The sequence below is a fragment of the Hippopotamus amphibius genome, chromosome 3 (genome assembly GCF_030028045.1).
Source record: "Hippopotamus amphibius kiboko isolate mHipAmp2 chromosome 3, mHipAmp2.hap2, whole genome shotgun sequence".
Taxonomy (NCBI): domain Eukaryota; kingdom Metazoa; phylum Chordata; class Mammalia; order Artiodactyla; family Hippopotamidae; genus Hippopotamus; species Hippopotamus amphibius.
The window spans coordinates 143,593,047-143,616,971 of record NC_080188.1 but is presented as its reverse complement, the minus strand read 5'-3'; the positions used below and the strand labels follow the sequence as shown (position 1 = coordinate 143,616,971).

Genomic DNA, 23,925 nt, shown 5'->3' with positions numbered 1-23,925 from the left:
AAAGATCCAGATCTTAGTTTCATTGATTTTTTCTATTTCCTTTTTGCTGTTTCATTTATTTCCTCTTTAATCTTCATTTTTTCCTTTCTTCTACTAATTTGGACTCCAATTGTTTTCTTCTAGTTCCCTGAAGTGCAAACTTAGGTTAAGATCTTTCTTTGAGATCTTTCTTGTTTCTTGAGGTAGGCGTTTATTGCTATGAACTTTTCTCTTAGAACTGCTTTTGCTGCATCCCATTAGTTTTGGTATGTTTTATTTCTGTATTATTTTGTCTCAAGGTTTTTTTTATTCCTCTTTTGTTTTCTTCTATGGCATTGGTTGTACAGTAGCATGTTGTTTAATCCCTACATACTTATGAATTTTCCAATTCTCTTGTAATCTAGAAATTACCAGTTTCATACCATTGTAGTCTGTAAAAATGCTTGATATTTCAATCTTTTTAAAATTATTAAGACTTGTTTTGTGACCTAACATGTGGTCTATCCTGGAGAATGTTCCATGTGCATTTGTGTATTCTTTTCCTTTGGATGGAATGTTCTGTATGTTTGTTAAGTCCATCAGGTTATACAAGGCCAGTGTTTACTTATTGAGATTCTGCCTTGATGAAACTGGTATAAAGATCCCTATTATTATTGCAGTGCTGTCTCTTTCTCCCTTTAGGTCTGCTAATATTTGCTTTAACTATTTAAATGTTCCCATGCTGTGTGCATAAATATTTACAAATGTTATATCCTCTTGTTGGATTGATCCCTTCATCATTATGTAATGCCCTTCTCTGAGTCTTATTACAGTCTTTTTGTCTATTTTAAAGTCTATTTTGTTTTAAAGTTTATATAAAGTTGATGTAAGTATAACTATCCCAGCTTTCTTTTGGTTTCCATTTGCATGGAATATCTTTCTCCATTTCTTCATCTCAGTCTGTGTGTGTCCTTTCTTCTGAAGTAAGTCCCTTGTAGGCAGCATATAGATGGGTCTTGTTTTTTTATCCATTCAGCCATGCTATGTTTTTGGTTGGAGAACTTAGAGCATTTACATTTAAAGTAATTATTAATAGGTATGCACTTATTACCATTTTGATCATTGTTTTTGGCTGTTTTGTAATTTCTTTGTACCTTTCTTCTCTTGCTCTCTTCCTCTGTGATTTGTTGATTTTTTGTAGTGGTACGCTTAGATTCCTTTCTCTTTATCTTTTTTGTATCTACTATAGGTTTTTGCTTTGTGCTACTATAAAACATAAGGCTTACATAAAAACAACTTATATTCATATCAATCTATTTTAAGTTAACATCAATTTAAGTTCGAACACATTCTAAAGCTCTACCATTTTACTCCCCCTACTACATTTTATATTTTTGATGTCACAATTCAAATATTTTTATCTGTGTATCCATTAACAAGTTTCGTACTTACAGTTATTTTTACTACTTTTGTCTTTTGACCTTTATACTAGCTTTACAAGCAATTAACCCACCTCCTTTACAATTTTAGATTATTCTGAAAGACTGGGGGTGCATTTCAATCTGCTGTCTCTGCTAGGTACCCTGAGGGAGGGGTAGCCCATTAAGAACTGTTTATCCATTTGCAACAGCTCTGTGGGACCCACAAATGCAAGACCCACTGGACACTAGAGCTAGGTGATTAAGGGTGGTCTCCTGGGCAACAATTGCAAAAATCATGGTGCTAGAATAGTGCACAAGCTCTCTCCAAGGAGATTCTAGAACCTGAAGTAAGGCAGAGAAATAGTACAGAGATGGCAGCCACTAACCTCTTCCATGTGTGCCAAATAAGAAGTCTGCCCTTCATGCCAATGTTCCAAGACAAGTAAATAGGCCTCTTTCACAGAAAGACTGGGGATATGTTTCAGTGTGCTCTCTCTGAACTGTGCCCTGGGAGTGGTTTCTCTCTATGTTACAGTCCTATGAAACCCATGAATGCAAACCTCACTGGCCACCAGAGCCAGGTGATCAAGGTGGCAGCCATATAAACCAAGACACCACACATCAAAACTGGGGCACCAGATGCATGTACAAGCTTCCCTCCAGGAGAACCCAAGGCTCTGGAGTATGACAGAGGGAAAACACAAAGATAGTGCCTGCCCTTGAGGTCTCTGGAGAGGATTACAGACAGCTCTTAGGTGTATGTTTAATTAGAAGCCTGCCCCTCAAGCTGCAGCTATGAAGATAAGCTAATAGCCCTCTTTCACAGACTGAGCACCTCAGTCTGTTGCCTCTCTGATATATCCTATGGGTGGCAGCAGTTAAGAACTTTCTTCATTTGTTACAGTCTTGTGGGACGCTAGAGCAAAAGCCCCTCTGGCCACCAAAGTCAGGCGGTCTAGAAGTGCTTCCTGAGTGGCAGCCACAAATTGGTATGCCAGATGAGTGTACAGGCTCCTTTCTGGGAGATGCTGGTGACTTGGTAGAGGGAGAGTGTGAGGCCTCTGTCTTTGTAAAGTATTTCAGTAGACCCCTAGATATGTGTTAAACTAGATGCCTGCTCCTCAAGCTGATGCTTTAAGTAAATAAATTCTCTTCACAGAAAGTCTGGGCACTTTTCAGTTAGCTGCCTCTGCACTGTGCCCTGGGTTGGGTGATTCTGCGTGCATGAGCCTTTTAAGAACTATTTCTCTATTTGGTATAACCTGTGAACAAAAGCTCTATTGACTTTCAAAGCTAGGTGTATTTGGGGCTCACTCCTCAGATGTAGATCTTAAGAACTGGGGTGCCAAATGTGGGGTTCGTGCTCTTCACTCCTCAGGAAGAAGCTCAAGGTTGTGAGTTACCCCTTATTGTGGGCTGCTATGCTGGGTGTGAGGTTTATGACAAGATTGTGTCTCAGTCTCTCCTATCTCCTATGTGGGTTTTTTTCTCATTCACTCAATGCATAAGAGTCACTCAGCTAGGTTCCCCCTGCCCCCTCAGAGGAAATTATTCCATATGTCACCATCTGGAACTAGAACCCATTCCCTTTTTGATACAGTCCTTTCCTTTGGCTTCTCATTCTCTTCCTTAATGTCCTATTTAGCCTAACTCTCTGACCATTCTCACGTCTCCATTGCAGCCATCCTCTTTTATCTGGCTCATGATTGCTATTTCTCATTTTATACAGTCTCCTTAGGCAATCCCACTCATGGCAATGGCTTAAATTTCCACCCATGTTATATCCACCCAAATATATCATCTCAGCCCTGGCTTCTCTAGGTTCCAGACACATATATTCAACCACTTCTTCAACAAGTCTACTGGAACGTATCAAAGATACTCCAAATTCAACATGTCTAAAATTGAACTCATGACCCCTCCCCTAGACTCCACAAATCCTGACCTTTTTCCAGGACTTTTCATTATATTAAACAAACAAGAAACCTGGGTATCATCTCTGACACCTCCCTCTCTCTCATCAACCCAACGCCATATCTGATCATTCTATCTTCAGAATATCTAAAGCCTCTTAGCTGGTCTCCCTATGTCAATTCTTGTTCCCTCTAATAATTTCTTCAAACTGAAGGCAGAGTGATCTTTTCAAAATATAAATCTGATCATGTTAACTCCTTGCTTAAAACCTTTCTATGGCTCTTCTCTTCAAAAAACCTTAAGACAGTCAACAAGCCCTTGTTTTGCCTAGCCCTTTTATTCCTATACAGCCGTATATTTCTGCTCTCTCTTTACTGAGGAAAGTAACAAAAGGGTCAGAATACTCCTCCTACTTTACACTTTGCTAGAAAAGAAGCTTTATTAGGCCTACAAACACTTCTAAGGCCCAGGAACTCCCTCTGTTTTAATCTGTAAGATAAAAACATTCTTTCCCAATCAAGGCCAGAAGTTCTAAAGCTCAGATCCCTTCAGGAAATCAAACATACCCATCTTTAGGGAGAAGCTGAAGGCAATTTTAGGTATCACCTAAATTTGGGGACGGGATGTATTTAATAAGGAATATAGGAGGAAATACACTGTTATTAAAAATAATCAAACTATGGACTCAATAAAAGAGAGGAAACCCTAATTTTGGTAGAACCTAAAATACCTGAGAAACAACATTTAAAGGGTAGACAGAAAAATAAAAATCCATGAAAGAGACTGAAAAACAGCAGCTAAAAAAGTAGAAATAAAGCCAGAAGAGTACTTTTCCTCAAAAATCAAAGGTAAAGAAAGGAAATAAGTGGTCAAAAGAATAAAATATTGGACAATAGTCCAGTAAAATAATTTTATTTATAAATTAATTCTTTTTATAAGGAATTAGCCATGTGGAGGTATTAATGACCTTAAAAACAGTCTTATCAGTAGAATGAAGGAAGCAGAATCCAGGCTGAGGAGTGAACCAGAAGTAAAGAAGTGAGGTTGGAGGCCTAGGAAACTCTTTCAAGAAGAGTTAACATATAGTGGTAACTGCAATACAGGAAAACAGGACTATGGGTGTTATGTTTAAGATGGGTAAGCCTTAAACTTGTAGCATATTTATGTGCTTACAGAAAAGAGCCAATAGAAAGGAAGATAGAGAGAAGATAATGGATGGACCCCAAGTTCCTGAGGACATGGCAGAAAAGGAGCTCCACAATTGAGGTGGTGGGAATAACCTTAAAGGAGAGGAGGCACAGTTACTCCCTAAGACAAGTATTGCAGGTGGCACTAGGGAGCTGGAAGTTAGATAAGTTTCCATTTGATTACCTCTTTTTTCATTTTTTTTAATAAAGTAGGAGGCATAATCAAGTAAGACAGGCTCATGGTTAAATTGTGACAGCTTAAACAGATGTTGTATGTAATAGAAAGGAAAGCTAAAAGGAGACATAAAATAACAGAAGGCAGCATTGAGTGCCCCACTGATACTGGGGACCGTGAATTTGGAGAAAGAATCAGTCAATGTGATTGTGTAAGTGTTTTACAAAAAACCTTACCAAGTTGGTAAGCAGGGAAAATTGACAATTACATTGATTAGGGTTTTAGTTTTGCCAATTCAGGTGCAGAGGAAAGAAATGGGAAAATGGAGTTGAAGACATTGGTAACAGAGTGACTGATCTAGGAAGAAGTGAAGAATAGAGACCAAAGAGTAACCATTATAAAAGTGAGGATATAAAAAATCTGGATAAAAAAGGAAGTTGTGGTCTAAAAAAGTGTAAATGTTGGAAATGGCAGAATTTGGGATTGGTAGAAAGAAGGTAGACGAAAAAATGGAGGTATCGGGAGGAGTAATCAGGACACTGGTAGACAAGAGGAATAAATGAGGTCACAATATAGCTAGAAGTCACTAGGTACTTAAGAGAATGTTGACCCCCACCCCTTTAGGGTCTTTACCACACACACACACACACACACACACGCACGCACACACACACACACACAAAATGAGATGATATGCATGAAAGAGTGATGTGAACTGTAAATTGCTATAGAAATGCCAGATATTCTTGGTGATATCACTTTTGTCGTTTTTATTATGTTCAGTGTTTAGGTTATGTTCCTTTTTAAAGGCAAGCTTTGTATTTCTATTCATTGCCATGACTAATGGAATGAGTAAAGTACCAAACCTTGCATCATTTCAATATATTTTACTTGTTTTCTTGATTTAATACTATGAATACTTCTTTCCATCTCCACAAAAGAAAATATAAGTCAACATGCCTGGATTGTAATCTTGATAAATTTCTTCTGTTTTCTCTGACTTCAAGGGTGCAGAGATTGTTCTAAATGTTTTATGTTTCAATGTCTCCTTTTCTGCTGGTTGATTCTCTGATGGTGGGACATCTTCATAATTTCTCCCTTCATATTTTAAAAGTCTAACATGACAAAGAAAATAAGATACTATAGTTAACATTCTCTATAACTTAAATTTTAAATCTTTATTCTCTACAATGCAGTAAAATATCTAGTCTATTGAACAATTTTTGTTAGGCACTTTGGAAAGCAGATCTGAAACATGCAGAGCCTAGTTAAATGCTAAATAGGTCTAACTAAATAGGTTAAATGCTAAATTTTAGAGCTGGAATGGACTTAAGAGTCCTCATCTAATTTTAGAAGATAAAAAAATGTTACTCATTTCCTTTGTCTCTGACACGACACATAAATGTTTATCTGAAATTTTATACTTTATTATTAAAGGTATGATGACTAATGATGATAATCAAAAAACAAAACAACAAGAAAAAAGAAATGTTACCCAATTAAATTAGTGCCAGTGAGATCAAAATAGTTTTCTGAAATTCAGTACTCACATATTACCCTCCTTTATAAAACAACTACAGCAACCACCACCAATCCACATCAAGATTAAGAAAGGAATGAAACTGAGTCATTTGTAGAGATGTGGATGGACCTAGAGACTGTCATAGAGAGTGAAGTAACTAAGAAAAACAAATATTGTATATTAACACATATATGTGGAATCTAGAAAAACGGTACAGATGAACCAACTTAAAGGCAGAAATAGAGACACAGACATAAAGAACAAACATATGGACACCAAGTGGGGAAAGCAGGGGGCAAGGGGGAGAATGGGGGGATGAACTGGGAGATTGGGGTTGACATATATACACTAATATGTGTAAAACAGATAACTAATAAAAAATTTATTTTCAAAAATAAAAAAAGATTAAAGCCAAAATTTTTTCACATTGCATTAGCCAATTTTCTACTCTGTAAATGTTGGAAAAATGTTTTCATAAGAACAGAATTCAAAATGACTGCCCACAATTGACTTATAGCCATATACCATATTTTTACAAGACAGAAAATTCAGGGTTCCGTAAATTTTTGCATATACTATTCAGTGGAAAAAATACCCATTGGTATATTAAACAAAAATACTTAATCACATGAACAATGAGGTAAGGCCTCTCTTCAAAGACAAATAAAGCACTTCTTTGAACCTGTTTATGGATGGATAGCTTTATTAGGTAGTCTTAAATCTTTTGTCTTTGAGCACTTTTTGAGTGCCATTTGGTTTATAAACACCTTGAAGAGTTTCCTCTTCATTGAAATGTCTATCCACATCCTTTGCTCTTCTTTGTTTTTTCTGAATTGTTTACCATTATCTTAGCAATGTTGAGGAGTTCTTTTCATATTTGGGGTGGTAATCTTTTGTCATTTTATATGTATTGAAAGTATCTTCCAGTTTGGACTTATCTTTGAAGTCTTGATAAACAGATGTTCTTAATTTTAAAATAACCTAATTTATCATCTTCATATGATTTGTCTTAAGAAATCTTTCCATACTCCAAGGTGATGACAAAATTCTTTTATACATTTTCCTAACAGACAAAGTTTTGCCTTTCACAAGTCTTATAACTGATTTTTGGTATGAGGACGAATCCAATTTCTGTCCCCTGCCCATAAGGACATGAGATCGTTACAGTACAATTATTGAACACGCCCATCCTCTCCTTCACTGATCTGTAACACCAAGTCTGTCATCACTCAAAATGTATACAATTATCCATCTCTGATTCTTTATTTTTATTTGTTTATCCTTGTTTCTATATCACACTGCTTTAATTACTATAGTTTTGATAGTTGTAAGTTAAGACCTCCAAATTTTCTTTTTCCAAAGAAAGTGCTTACATATTTTTGGCCCTTTGCTTTTCTATACGCATTTCATTGTATTCTCAATTAACTTTTATAATTTTTTATTCATAAAGGTCAAACACATCATTTTTAAAATAATTTTTTTAGGTACCTTATTTTTCATTACTATTATGAATGGTAGTTATGATTTAATTACATTTTCAATCTATTGCTGGTCTATAGAAAATCAATCCACTTATAAATACTGATTAGCCTTGCTAATAAATTCACTTATTAATTATAAAATTTTGTAAGTTCTTTTGTACTTTATTGGTAGACAATCTATGAATGATTACAATTTCTCATCTTTCAAACCTTACAGGATTCTTTTTTGTGTCTTTTTTTCCTTCTTTTTTATCTTATTGCTTAGGACCTATAACAGAATGTTGAATAGAAACGGCAACAAGCAAGCATCCCTGTCACTCTTCTAAATTTAAAAGGAATGCTTTTAACACTTGATCATTAAATATGCTATTTGTTCTCAGTTTTTGGTAAATGCCCTTAATCAAGTGGTTTGTTAAGAGTTTTTATCATTAAGAGAGACTGAATTTTATCAAATGTTTTTCTGTCTTTAATCTATTAATGGTAATTGGTATTGATAGATTTTCTAACGTTGAACCTTGCATTTCTGAAATAAACTACTCAATTTGATCTTGATGTAGCATCCATTTTTATACACTGCTTTAATTTGTAGGTTAATATTTTACTTAGGATTTTTTCTGCTTCTAAGGTCAGGAATGAAAATGACTAGTAGGATTATACAAACTACACTAATAAATTGAGTTAAGGACTACTTTCTCTTTTTCTATTCTGTAGAATATGCTGTATAAGACTGACGTCATTCTTACTAGAAACTCAGAAACTCTGTTAATCTCTCTGGGCCTGATGTGTGTGGTCTGTGCAGGAAGGGAGGGAGGTACAGAAGAGGTAGTGATTCAGAACTACTAATACAACAATTTAAGTGGTAAAAAGACAGTTTATCTTTTCTATTATTAAAAGACTATTTTGTATATTTACATTTTTCTTAAAATTTTTATATTTTGTGTAAGTGTTGAACCTATTGCCACAAAATAATTTCCTCTTGTCTTCTTATTGCACATCTGTCTGTACTTAGCTTCCCTTTCTGATCTAATATTGGCTACAAGGCCACTGCATGGCACTACTCCACAGTGCATCATTCACACTGTACTCCCCCTGAGTTTGTGTTTCAGGAGGCAATATATAAAGAGAACACATTGTTAATGGTGCTTCCTAGGGTTGTGTAACGTCACAACCTTAATTATCTATTTGTGACTTCTCTCTTTTTCTTTTTCTTGGTCAGTCTTGCCAAAGGATTGTCAATTTTATTGCTTTTGCTGATTTTTCTCTATTTTATCTTTGATTTCTATTTTATTAATTTCTGATAATCTTTATCTCCTTCCTTCAACTTTCTTAAGGTTTATTCTGTTCAGTATTTTAACCCTAACTACTTAAAGCAGATTATTAACTCATTAATTTTTCAGCCTTTTCTGTTTTTTAATACTAGGTTTTATGACTACAAGTTTCTCCCTAAACACACAATTTTTATATGTGTGACATAGTTAATGTAGTAGTTTAAGCTCCCTTCCTTTCTTCTTTTTTTCTTTCCTTCTTTTTCTTTCTTCTTTTACTATATTAGTTCTAAGATTCTTCTACAAGTAATTTCCTTTAGAGGACCTCCATGAATTATTCAGAAAAGTGTTTTTTTTCCCAGATATTATGTTTCATTTCCAAATGTTTTCTAGTTAATCTCTTGTAATTGAGTTCAAATGTAATTAAAGAGTATGTGATGTATATTGATTTTTTAAAAATTTGTTTAAATAAGGTTTATGGTCTTACACGGTGCAGTACTGTAATTTTTCCATATGACCTGGAAAAGAATATGTAACCATTTTTTTACTTTTCATCTATTGGTATCCTTTTGCATTTTAGGGTCGTTCCACATTTGCATTTTATCTTTTTAATCCAGTTTGACATTTTAAAAAAAAGTTTAGTCCATTTGTATTTATTGTGATTACAGACATTTTGGGGGATTTATTTCTATCATCTTATTTTGTTTTCTATGTATCCCTTTTCTTGTCATTTCTCTAACTTTTCATTTTTCTTTCTGGAAAATTTCCTCAACCTTACCTTCAACTGTTCTCTTAAGCTTCAATTCTGCTATTATATAAATGATTTCTAAAAATTATTTTTTTCTCCAAATGCTCCATATTTTTTATTTTCTAAATGTTAACTGTTTCTTCTGTCAACTCTTCCATCATCTAATGGTAGGTTCGTGGTGGTTGTTACTGAACTTTTCTTCTCCCTGCATTCTGTATTTCCTCCAAGCTTCTCTCTATCATGCTATAAACATTCCTCAAATGATCACAGGTTGTCTGGTCACGTATAAGGGTTACCACTAAAATAACAACGAGACAACTCTTCATGCACTGGTGGTTTTCAACTCGTAGATTTTACTTTGGGACAATCTGGGGGCTTTGTTGGGGTATCCCCAACTGTCATTAGCTGTACGTCTTTCCTTTTGGTTGGTCAGTTTCCCAGAGAATAATTTTCTCAGCTTTTAGCTGTGAACTTTCTCAAAGCCAAGCAGAGGAAGAAAACTAAGGCTCTCTTTGAGTACAGCAATCTACTCTCAGCTGTTCTTGGATCTCTTCTGTTGGAATGAAGGAAGAAACAGTCTCTTGGCTTGAGAGGTGAAGAAGGAGATATAGGTTCTGACTGCCTTTTTTTTTTTTTTTTTTTTTTTTTTACAATAAACTGCATATATTTAGAGCATACAATTTGGTATCCCAATCTCCCAATTCATTCTGCCCCAACCCTCCCCACTTTCCCCACTTGGTGACTGACTGCTTCTTATACAAACTTTCAACTTACTGTTCTCAGTCTCAGCTGCACTGCCACTTTCAGAGGTATATAATATCCTTAATTCCTGAGTTTGGGGGATTGGAGGGAGTAGGGATGAAGAAGGAGACAGGGGAGGATGAATCAGCTTGCTTCTGGGCTTCACCCACTGACATCTTAGGTTTACATTTTCTGCTCTGCTAAATCAATGATAATTATCCATCTATTTTCAAGCTTTCAAAATTTCACTGGTATCTCCCACTTGCTTGTGTCTCATCTCTCATTGTCATTTTAGCAGGATTTTAGCAAGGAGAGCCATAAAAGCATGAGTTCAACCCATCATGTTTAAATAGAAGTCAATATTATTTTTGTTTTTTTCTCATCTCCATTACTTTTTTTCTGAGTGTATGCTGATCCACTCTGAAAAATGTGAAAAAACAAAAAATGGAAAAACACATGAATCTCTCCAACCTTTTCTTCTTCTGCTCTGAGCTGCTATTTTCTATCCACAATCCATAACTAGAAGCTAACCACCTTTTGCCTTCCTGGGATTTCTCAGTTGTTGATTAATTTCTCATATCCATCAACCTCTTTTTCACTTTTTTGCCATATCCAATTTTGGTCTGGGGGAAGACTCCAGCAGCCAGTATTAATTTGCCTATCTTGTCAGAATCACTCACTAAGAAACTAAGGTTTTCTACACTCCAGAACCCTCATTCAATCCTCATATGACACTTTACATTTTTCATTCTCAGAATGGTTTACCACTAGCCATATATTGTTGAAATTTTAATTTTATATCTTATTTTACCTTGGTTTTGTGTTTCTTTTCTCCTTATTCCTGTCTTGATTTACTGTTGTCAAATCATTGGGTATGAATGTTTCCATATTTTTTTTTCTGAACAAAACTATGAAGTGATGAGCTGAAAAAATACATTCACATTATTTTTAAAATATAAAAGGTATTTCATAGCTATTATAGCTATTACTAGGTTTATTAATTTAATACCTCAATTATTTTCAAGTGTTTCTTACATATAATCTCCAGAGCTTTTACTATGCTAGTTATCTTTCTCAGGACAGTCTATATTGTCTAACTTCCTTTCTAAGACAACTTTTTCCTTCTTACACTGACAGGTTTATATACATACAATTCTAATTTACTTTAAATTCCATACTAAAGATAATAAGTTTTTTTTTTACATTTTTGTTGGATTATAATTGCTTTACAATGTTGTGTTAGTTTCTGCTGTACAACAAACTGAATCAGCTATATGTATACATATATCCCCTCCCTCTTGAGCCTCCCTGCCACCCTCCCATCCCATCCCTCTAGGTCATCACAAAGTACTGTCACAAAGTACTAAGCTGATCTCCCTGTGCTATACAGCAGCTTCCTACTAGCTACCTATTTTACGCACAGTAGTGTATATATGTCAATGCGACTCTCTCAATTTGTCCTAGCCTCCCCTTCCCCTCCTCCCAGTGTCCACATGTCTATTCTCTACATCTGTGTCTCTACTCCTGCCTAAAGATAATAAGTTTTAAGATCATCTCCTCAGGGTAAATGATCAGAAGGAACTTACAGAAGTCAACAGAACTGGTAGCTTCAGCCATTGAACTCAATTCACCATTCATTAAGTACTAAAAGGCCACATCCATGTACTTCCAGAATTTCTCAGATAGAATATAACAGAAAAAAAAGGGAGTGGATTTTGAAACATGAAAAAGAGAGAGTCTCTCTCTGATTACAGAGGGAAATTTAACAAGATTACATTAAGTCTCAAAATAAAAATGATACACTGCACAGAAGTATACTGTAACAAAAGAATTTAAGTCAAGATGCCAGCCTAGAATCAATGTAGAATAGAAAAAGCTTTAACTGGCAAGTGAATAAGCTTCAGACAAATCAAATAAGAAAGACTGAAATAGACCAGATAAGAGTAGTTCTTATTGGAATAGAAATTATATAAATCTCTACATCAGATATACAGCTGACAACTATGATATAAATGTAGGACAGTCTACCTAGTGATGAGACTCAGGGTACACAAAGAGTCTCAGTCAGGACCCAAAGAGTACCAAGAATGGCCATAGAAGGATCATTCACTGTAACTGAGAACTGAAGGATATAACTTTGGGACCCATACTCAAAATAAGATAAAGAAACAAATCTTAAGGGAGTATCCCACTAGATTAAAAAACATCCTTGAATTAAATCCGGTCTGGATTTGTAATAGAGCAGAGGTCCAAAGAGTAAATATTTTAGGCTTGTAGGCCAGAAGACAAAAATCAAAGATATTACACGGGTATTCATATAAGAAAAGAGAATACAAATTTCTACAAGCGTTTTATTGATGAAATTCAATATCATATAGTACAATTTTTTTAAAAATACAGCCCTATTATTGAGAAAAACAGAATTTTTTGAAGAGGATAACATGTCACTTACTGGGACAGTGTTACCTATCATCAAATTGGTTGCAGTTGTTCCTTTGTGAAAACCATTCTTAGCTTGTGGATCATACAAAAACAGGTGGCTGGCCAGATCTGACTGAGGGGCCATCATTTGCCAGCCCCTACAATAGAGTATATGTTAATCCCAATATCTGCTTTAACTTTGGAATGGCTCATATTTTCATGCTATCATTCTTACCACCAAACATCCAATAAACATAAGAAGAGTTGTTCAATCTCATTCAATCAAACAGTATTAAAAAATGAAATGAGTTATTCTTTTTTCCTACCAGACAAGTGAAAAATATCATGTTAACCTCACACAGCAAGATTCACATGCCAGAACATTTCTTCAGGGAAAAAGAGTGGCTTAAGAGTTTTATATAGAGCCGATCCTTCATGTAAGTATGACAGTAACAAACATTTTTAAACATGCAAAATTCAGGAAAGATATCATCCATGAGCCCTTCTTGTAAAAAATACATGATAATAAATTCAACTAACACAGAGATGAAGGCAAAAAACATGGTAATAAAAAAAGTAAATAAGAAAATTAAAGTCATTTAAATACAGAATTAAGCCAGAACAACTATGGGGCTTATGATTACAGAACAGAACCTTGATAGCATAGAAATAATAGTATGAGTACTAAAAAAAAAAGTCAAGATGGGGAGAAGAGGAGGTAAATGGAACATAGGAAGCATAAGTGTTATGATTTCCTCATCTTTCTGATACAGAGGTCAATAGACACTATTTAAATTTGATACATAAAATGTAATTTAACTGAGTAATATTCCATTTTATATAAAAAGGGATGAGATGGAGCTATATGTAACGAGGTGGATAGAACTACAGTCTGTCATACAGAGTGAAGTAAGTCAGAAAGAGAAAGACAAATATTGTATGCTAACACACATATATGGAATCTAAAAATGGTACTGATGAACTCAGTGACAAGAACAAGGATGCAGGTGCAGAAAATGGACTGGAGAACTCAAGGTTTGGGAGGGGGTGGGGGGTGAAGGGGAAGCTGAGACGAAGCGAGAGAGTAGCACGGACATATATATACTACCAACTGTAAGACAGATAGTCAGTGGGAAGTTGTTGTATAACAAAGCGAGTCCAACTCGAGGATGGACGATGCCTTAGAGGACTGGGGCGGGGAGGGTGGGGGGGACTCGGGGGGGGGGAGTCAAGGAAGGGAGCGAATATGGGGATATGTGTATAAAAACAGATGATTGAACTTGGTGTACCCCCCAAAAAATAATAAATTAAAAAAAATGTAATTTAACTACACTATTTAAAAGTATAAATTACCCATAAAAATAATTGAAATTAAAATATAAACTATTAAAATTTGGGAGTATGAGGTACCAGATAAAATGTAAACACATGAATTTTGTTCCAATTTCATTTTACAATGTGGAGTCAATAAATGCTATCTAAAATAAAATGCACAGATCACAAAATAAAGGTTGAAATATAATGTATTATATTATAATACATGATAGAAGACCTACAATATTACATGAACCTTCCAAAGTATCAGAAGAACTAAAATAATGTATGAACCTTCCAGAGTATTAGAAACAAAACATAACTATGTGATTACCCAAAAGAGAGATTTAAAATACCATAAAAAGTTGAAATAAAGGATAGCTGTGGTTGACTTTAGTGGGCTGTCTATATAACACTCATTCCCTTCTTCCCTTTCCTAAACAGTATCATGGTTTTTATTCATAGTAATAAATAAATAAGTAAAAAATTCTTGATAATTGAACAAATTATTAAGAAAAAAGGAATAGGGATGGAAAAAGTAAAAGACAGGTTAAATAGTAGAGGATAGAATAATAAGTCTTACATAAAATAAATCAGGAGTCTGGAGGAAGTGAGAAAATGGAGAATATAACGACAGAGTTTTCCAAACACCAATCTACAGTTTCATAGAGTCCAACAAATTTTAAAGAGGATGAACATATACATATAACTGTACACACGCATATGTACACACACACAAACCCCTTCAACATGTAAAACTGCAGAATGCCAAAGGCAAGAGATCATAACAGTAGCCAGAGATAGATTACATTACTTAAAATGGAAAACAATTAGACAGAGAATAGGCTTCTTGATAACCAATATATAAAACATACATGTGACATACACACACACACACACACACGACAATGGTATAATATCTACAATATGCTACGGAAAAATAACCATCAACTTAGAATTCTGTACCTGGCAAAAACATGTTTCAAAAATGAAGGCAAAAATCAACACATTTTCAGGCAAATAAAAATCAACAGATAGACAAAAAGGGTATTCTAAAGGGCTCAAAAAGAAGGAATATGATCCCAAGATGAGAGATCTAAGATGCAAGAAATAATTATCAGCAAAAGAAGTAATGAATGTGTGGATAAATCTAAACAAATACCAATTGCATGAAACAGTATTTTTTGTGTGATTAAAATACATAACAATAATAGCATACAGGTCAGGAGGGGGATGATCAAAATTAAATTGTTCTAGCATCCTTAAATTTTCTAGAGGATGATTAAAATAGATTACATTTACACTTTGGTAAGTTGAGTGTACATCTTAAAATATGGTAATCACAAAATAAGGTGGCAGAAAAAAACAGAAACACAACAATATTACAATCAATAGAAATGAACCAAATTCTCTAAGAAGACAAAGATAGAAAAACTAGGAAAACAATCCAATTGTATCCTATTTTAAATCTCTAAAATGAGGGACACAAAAAGGATATGAGTAAAGGATAGGAAAAAGATATGCCAGGAAACTATTGAGAAAAAATAAAAGATATTATACAATATTTATATCAGAAAAAAATAGATACTATGGCATAATCACTAGATATAAAGATCTCTATATAATGATTAAAAGTTCATTTCACCAGGAAGCTAAAATAGTTCTGAACTTCCATCTAAACAATATAGCATCAAAAGATATAATGCAAATATGTGATGTAAAGTACTTAATTCAAAAACTGATAGAACGGAAGATGGCGGAGTAGGAGGACGTGCGCTCACTGCCTCTTGCAAGAGCACCGGAATTACAAATAACTGCTGAACAATCATCGACAGAAAGACACTGAGACTCACCAAAAAAGACACCCCACATCCAGAGACAAAGGAGAAGCCGCAATGAGATGGTAGGAGGGGCGCAATCGTGTTAAAATCAAATCCCATAAATGCTGGGTGGGTGACTCACAAACTGGAGAACAGTTATACTGCAGAAGTCCACCCACTAAAGTGAGGGTTCTGAGCCCCACATCAGGCTTCCCAACCTGGGAGTCCAGCAACAGGAGGAGAAATCTCCAGAGAATCAGACTCTGAAAGCCAGACTCTGATTTGATTGCAGGACCTCCACAAGACTGGGGGAGACAGAGACTCCGCTCATGGAGGGCACACAAAAAAATGTGCTCATCAGGACCCAGGGGGAAGGAGCAGTGACCCCATAGGAGACTGAACCAGACCTACCTGCTGGTGTTGGGGGATTGCCTGTGGAGGTGGGAAATGGCTGTGGCTCACCGAGGAGACAGGGGCACTGGCGGCAAGGGTTCTGGGAAGGGATCATTGGTGTGAGCCCTCCCGGGGCCTGCCATTAGCCCCACCAAAGGGCCTGTAAGCTCCAGTGCTAGGTAGCCTCAGGCCAAACAACCAACAAGGTGTGAACACAGCCCCACCCATTAGCAGACAAGCAGATTAAAGTTTTACTGAGCTCCCCCCACCAAATCGGATTAAAGTCTTACTGAGCTCCACCCACCCAGCCCTACCCACCATCAGTCCCTCCCATCAGGAAGCATGCACAAGCCTCCTAGATAACTTCCTCCACAAGAGGGCAGACAGTATCAAGCAGTATCAGCACTGTTTCGTTCTGCGGAACTGAAAACCACAGCCACAGAAAGATAGAGAAAATGAAAAAGCAGAGGACTTTCTACCAGATGAAGGGACAGGATAAAGCCCCAGAAAAACAACTAAATGAAGAGGAGATAGACACCCTTCCAGAAAAAGAATTCAGAATAATGATGGTGAAGATGATCCAGGACTTTGAAAAAAGACTGGGTGCAAAGATCAAAAAGTTTACCAAAGACCTAGAAGAATCAAAGAGCAAACAAACAGAGATATGCAACACAATAACTGAAATGAAAAACACAACAGAAGGAACCAATAGCAGATTAACTGAGGCAGAAGGGCGAATAAGTGACCTGGAAGACAGAATGGTGATCATCACTGATGCAGAAAAGAATAAAGAAAAAAGAATGAAAAGAACTGAAGACAGCCTAAGAGACCTCTGGGACAATGTTAAATGCACCAACATTTGCATTATAGGGGTCCCAGAAGGAGAAGAGAGAGAGAAAGGACCTGAGAAAATATTGGAAGAGATTATAGTTGAAAACTTCCCTAACATGGGAAAGGAAAGAGCTCCCCAAGTGCAGGAAGCACAGAGAGTCCCAGGCAGGATAAACCCAAGGAGAAACACACCAAGACATATAGTAGTCACATTGACAAAAATTAAAGACAGAGAAATGTTATTAAAAGCAACAAGGGAAAAATGACAAATAACATACAAGGGCACTCCCATTAAGGGTAACAGCTGATTTCTCAGCAGAAACTCTGCAAGCCAGAAGGGAGTGGCACGATATATTTCAAGTGATGAAAGGGAAGAACCTACAACCAAGAATACTCTACCCAGCAAGGATCTCATTCGGATTTGACAGAGAAATCAAAAGCTTTACAGACAAGCAACAGCTAAGAGAATTCAGCACCACCAAACCAGCCCTACAACAAATGCTAAAGGAACTTCTCTAAGTGGGAAACATAAAAGAAGAAAAGGACCTACAAAAACAACAACAAAACAATTAAGAAAATGGTAATAGGAACATACATAGCGATAATTACCCTGAATGTAAATGGACGAAATGCACCAACCAGAAGCCACAGACTGGCTGCATGGATACAAAAACAAGACCCATATATATGCTGTCTACAAGAGACCCACTTCAGACCTAGGGACACATACAGTCAGAAAGTGAGGGGATGGAAAAGGATATTCCAGGCAAATGGAAATCAAAGGAAAGCTGGAGTAGCAATACTCATATCAGATAAAATAGACTTTAGAATAAAAAATGTTACAAGAGACAAGAAAGGACATTACATAAAGATCCAGGGATCAATCCAAGAAGAGGAGATAACAATTATAAATATATATGCACCCAGTATAGGAACACCTCAATACATAAGGCAAATGCTAACAACAATGAAAGAGGATATGCAAGGTGGAAATAGAGACACCGATGTAGAGAACAAACACATGGACACCAAGTGGGGAAAGTGGGGAGGGCTGAGGGGGAATGAACTGGGAGATTGGGATACCAAACTGTACACTCTAAATATACACTGTTTATTGTCTCTTAACTGTATCTCAATAAAAGTTCTTAAAAAAAAACTGATAGAACTATAAGGAGAAATAAATAAATATAGTATGATAATGCAAAATTTAACAAATTTATTTCAGTTAATCAGGCCAATCCCCTCTGACACAAAAAAACAACAACAAAAAACCAAAAAAGAGTAAGGACACAGATTTCAAACTATCTAATTTAAAAGATTGATTTACAAATATATACAGTCTATACAACTCAAGAAGCGGAGAATACATGTATTTTAAAGCACACATGGCATAGTTTCAAAACTAACCTCTTACTATGTTATAAGGAAGTTCTCAACAAATTTCAAATGGTTTATCATCATACGATCCAAATTCTATGATCACAGTGCAATTAGTTTAGAAATAAAGAAATAAAAAGCGAAATCCCACAAATTTGGAAATTAAGAAACATCTGTCTGAATAAGTCATGGTTCAAAGAAAGAATCATAAAATTTCAAAATATTGAGAATTAAATGCCAAGATACTAAATATTAAAACTAATGAGACACATGTAAAGAGGTACTTAGGAGTAAATATAAAGCCTTAAATGATTATACTAGAAAAGAAGAAAACTACCTAAAATAAACACCTAAATCAAGATGTTAAAGAAAAGCAAATCCTTATATATCCAAAGAAAGTAGAAAGAAGCAAATAATAAAGATTAGAGCAGGCCTCTGGATATCACCAAGATAGCATGGTAGGAGATACCAGTCTTCGTCCCCCTACAAAAAAACAACAAAAATAGACAGATATCCATAATGAAAACAGCCCTAGGTGAGCACAAGAGTTCAATTAAGAAACCACAGCAACACAACGGAGTGAAAAAAAAAAAAAGAATTACTACACAGGAAGGAAGGATCCCTGAGAAGGTTAGCTTAACTAAGACAAAAAGTCTGGATAAGGCCAGAAACTAATAAGAAGAGGATGAGCTATCCATAATCAATATCAGTCATGCACCGGATGCCATCACTACCCAGTGGCCTATTCTGCAGAGGACTTTAGCAATCTTTGCCAATGAAGATCTCAACAGCCCCCACAACAGTTGTGGATTCCCCATAGCTCTCACGGTAGAGAATCCTGCAGTATGGACCCCAGCGGCCTGCTCTGCAGATGACAACAACAGCATTAGCCACTGAGATAACCGACAGCCATTTGTGCCATGGAAGTCCCATAAAGGCAGATACTGTTGCACCCATTCCCCCCAAATGAACTGCTGTTGCACTACTACAGGACCAGCACTGCCATCCCCCCAACCCAACACATGCGCTGGTTCTGAGAGCCCCAGCTGCTCCGCATGTGCCCACGCTTCAGACCCCATCTCTCTGGCAGCTCTGTATATGCCCATGCTCGAAACCCCAGCTCCATGGCTCTCTGCAAGCATCCAAATCTCCGACACTGGAGCACCCACTACTGTGGGCTAACCAGTTACTCATATCCCCAGAGCTTATGTTACTCCAAAAGTACCTGCAAATTAGACACCAGTGCCACTACCAATACAAGGGCATCCAGGAGCCAGACCTCACTCTAAGAGGGATCCCCTCAGCCACAACATCCTCAATGGGAGAAAGAAAGGATCAGGGGGTTCTCAGCAGATTTCACCACAAAAGACCCCAATGGTTCTCACAACCACTGCAAATGCAGCATTGTCTGCTGAGAACCCCTAAAATCTATGCCAGTACTGACCTCACTGATGAAGTTACATGGAGACTATGCTGTGGGGCCTTCCCTGGAGCCAGAACTGGCACACCTTACCCAGCTAGCATACTTGCAACCTCCCACAGGTGGTCTTTCCCTACCAAAACTAGTCCAAAATTTCTGTAAGACGTTACTATTCTTCAAATGCCCGGACCTCAAACAAAAGGCTACTATAAGAAACACAAAAAATCAAGGAAACATGACATCACCACAGGAACATAATAATTTTCTAGTAACAGGCCCCAAAGAAATGGAGATCTATGAGTTGTTGGACAAAGAATTCAAAATAATTGTTCTAAGGAAGTTCAGTGAGCTGTATGAAAACACACATAGACAACTATAAGAAATCAGAAAAACAAACATGAACAAAATCAGGTCAACAGAGAGATGGAAATCATTTAAAAAGAACCAAACAGAAATTCTGGAGTTAAAGAATACAATGAATGAAAAGAAAATGCAATAAGAGCATCAACAGATGACTTGATCAAGCTAAAGAATCTGACAGATCATTTTGAAAGTATCCAATCAGAGGAGAAAAAGAGGTGAAGAATGAAAAAGAGAAAAGGAAGCCCATTTGAATTGTAGGATACCATCAAGCAAAATATTATTAGCATATGGGAGTCCCAGAAGGAGAAGACAGAAAGGAGCGGAAAGTTTATTTAAAGAAATAATGACTGAAAATTTCCCACATCTACGTGGAGATAAGAACATCCAGGTTCATGAAGTTTATAGATCCCCATACAGATGCAACACAAAGATGATTTCACTGAGACACATATTAAAACTGTCAAAACTCAAAGACAAAAAGAGAATTTTAAAAGCAGCAGGAGAAAAGAAACAAACTCATCTTATACAAGAGAACTCCCATAAGGCTATTGGGATTTCTCAGAAGAAATCTTGAAGGCCAGGAGAGAGTGGGATGATATATTCAAAGTGCTGAAAGAAAAAAACTGCCAACAAAGAAACTATCTTACCCAGAAAAGCTGTCCCAAACAAAACCTGAAAGATTTCATCTCCACTAGACCTGCCTTGCAAGAAATACTAAAGGGAACTATTCAAGCTGAAATGAAAGGATGTTAATTAACGACATGAAATTATAAAACTTACTAGTAAAGATAAGAACATAGACCAATTCAGAATCATCAAACTGTAATGATGGTGTGTAAATCATTTATGTTTAGTATAACAGTAAAAAGACAAAAGTATTAAAAAATATCTATAGCTAAAATAATTTGTTAATGATTACATAATACAAAAAGATGGAAATTGTGACATCAACACCATGACTCATTCTACGAGACCAGCATCACCCTGATACCAAAATGAGACAAAGATATCAGAAAAAAAGAAAATTACCTGCCAATATCACTGATGAACACAGACTCAAAAAAGTGCAAGAAAATATTAGCAACCTGAATGCAGCAAAACATTAAAAGGAACATACACTATGATCAAGTGGGATTTATCCCATGGATGCGAGGATTTTTCACTATCTGCAAATCAATCAACATGATACACATTAACAAGATGAAGAATAAAAACCATATGATCACCTCAATAAATGCATAAAAAACCTTTGACAAAAGGTAGCATCCACTTACAATAAAAACTCTCCAAAAAGTGAGCATAGTGGGAACGTACCTTAACATAATAAAGACCATATATGACAAGCCCAAAGCTAACATCATATGCAATTATGCAAACCTGAAAGCATTTCCTCTGAGATCAAGAACAAGACAAGGACTCCCATTCTTGCCATTTTTATTCAACATAGTATTGGAAGTCCCAGCCACAGCAAACAGACAAGAGACAAAAAATTGAAAGAATCCAAATTGGAAAGGAAGAAGTAAAACTCTCACTGTTTGCAGATGACATGATATTATACATAGAAAATCCTAAAGATGCCACCAGAAAACTACTAGAGCTCATCAACAAATTCAGTAAAGTTGCAGAATACAAAACTAATCTACAGAAACCTGTGGCATTTCTATACACTAACAATGAGCTATCAGAAAGAGAAATTAAGGAAATAACTCCTTTAAAATTACATCAAAAAAAATAAAATAAAATACCTAGGAATAAACCTACCCAAAACCATAAGACACTGATGAAAGAAACTGAAGGTGACACAAATAGATGGAAAGATATACAGTGTTCATGGGTTGGAAGAATCAATATTGTTAAAATGACCAGGCTACCCAAGGCAACCTATAGATTCAATGCAATCCCTATCAAATTACCAATGGCATTTTTCACAGAACTAGGACCAATAATTTTAAATTTCAATCTTTAAACACAAAAGATCCCCAAATAGCCAAGAATCATGCTCCCTGACTCTACACTATACTACAAAGCTACTGTAATCAAGACAGTAAGGTACTCACCTCACACTGGTCAGAATGGCCATCATTAAAAAGTCTACAAATAACAAATGATAGAGACAATGTGGAGAAAAGGGAATCCTCCTACACTGTTGGTGGAAATGTAAGCTGGTGAAGCCACTATGGAAAACAGTATGGAGGTTCCTCAGAAAACTAAAAATAGAATTACCACATGATCCAGCAATCCCGCTCATGGGCATATATCCGGACAAACTATAATTCAAAAAGCTACATGCACCCCTAGGTTCATAGCAGCACTATTCACAATAGCCAAGACATGGAAACAACCTAAATGTCCATCAACAGATGAATGGATAAAGAAAATATAGCACACGTATAGAATGGAATACTACTCAGCCATAAAAAAGAATGAACTAATGCTATTTGCAGCAACATGAATGCAACTAGAGATTATCATATTAAGTGCAATAAGTCATAAAGAGAAAGACAAATACCATATGATATCACTTGTATGTGGAACCTAAAATATAGCACAAATGAATTTATCTATGAAACAGAAACAGACTCGCACAGAGAACAGATCTGTGGTTGCCAAGGGTGAGGGGGGATGGGGGGGAACTGGGAGTTTGGGGTTAGTAGATGCAAACTATTACACATAGGATAAACAACAGTGTTCTACTATATAGCACAAGGAACTATATTCACTATCCTGGATTAATGGAAAAGAATATAAAAAAGAACATACATATGTGTATAACTGAGTCACTTTGCTGTATAGCAAAAATTAACACCACGTAAACCAACTACAATAAAAAAAAATAAAAAGAAACAGCATAGTACTGGCACAAAAACAGACACATAGATCAACCAGATAAGACAGAAATGAACTCAAAGGAGGCAAGAATATACAATGAAGAAAAGATAGTCTCTTCAATAAGTGGTACTGGGAAAACTGGACAACTACATGTAAAAGAATAAAATTAGAACTCTCTCTAACACCATATACAAAAATAAACTCAAAATTGGCTAAAGATCTAAATGTAAGACCAGATACTATAAAACTCCTATAGGAAAACACAGGCAGAACACTCTTTGACACAAATCATAGAAATATTGTTTTGGATCCTTCTCCTAAAGGCAAAGGAAATAAAAAGCAAAAACAAATGATATGTAATTAAACTTAATAGCTTTTGCATAGCAAAGGAAACCACTGACACAATGAAAGGACAACCTACTGAATGGGAGAAAATATTTGCCAATATATGACTAATAATTGGTTAATGTCCAAAATATGTAAACAGCTAATTCAACTCAACATCAAAAAAAAAAAAATCTGATTTAAAAATGGGCAGAAGGCTTGAACAGACACGTTTCCAAATTCCAAAGAAGACATACAGATGGCCAATAGGCACTTAAAAAGATGCTCGACATCGTTAATCAACAGAGAAATGCAAATTAAAAACACAATGAGATAATAACCTCAAACCTGTAAGAATGGATATCATCAAAAAGAACACAAATAACAGTTGGCGAGGTTACCAAGAAAAGGGAACCCTTGT

The 23,925-nt window shown here is 35.9% G+C and overlaps 1 protein-coding gene across 1 annotated transcript in view; it reads right to left on the bottom strand.

The window, feature by feature from the left end:
• DNAH14 (dynein axonemal heavy chain 14) overlaps nt 1–11,300 on the bottom strand; it is a 537,201-nt gene extending 525,901 nt beyond the window's left edge. The window contains exons 1-2 of the mRNA XM_057727198.1: nt 11,224–11,300; nt 5,642–5,770 (exon numbers count right to left, since the gene is read on the bottom strand). Of these exons, the coding sequence (XP_057583181.1) occupies nt 5,642–5,770; nt 11,224–11,300 (206 nt within the window). The remainder of the gene's footprint in view (nt 1–5,641; nt 5,771–11,223) is intronic.
• Nucleotides 11,301–23,925: the final 12,625 nt, after the last annotated feature.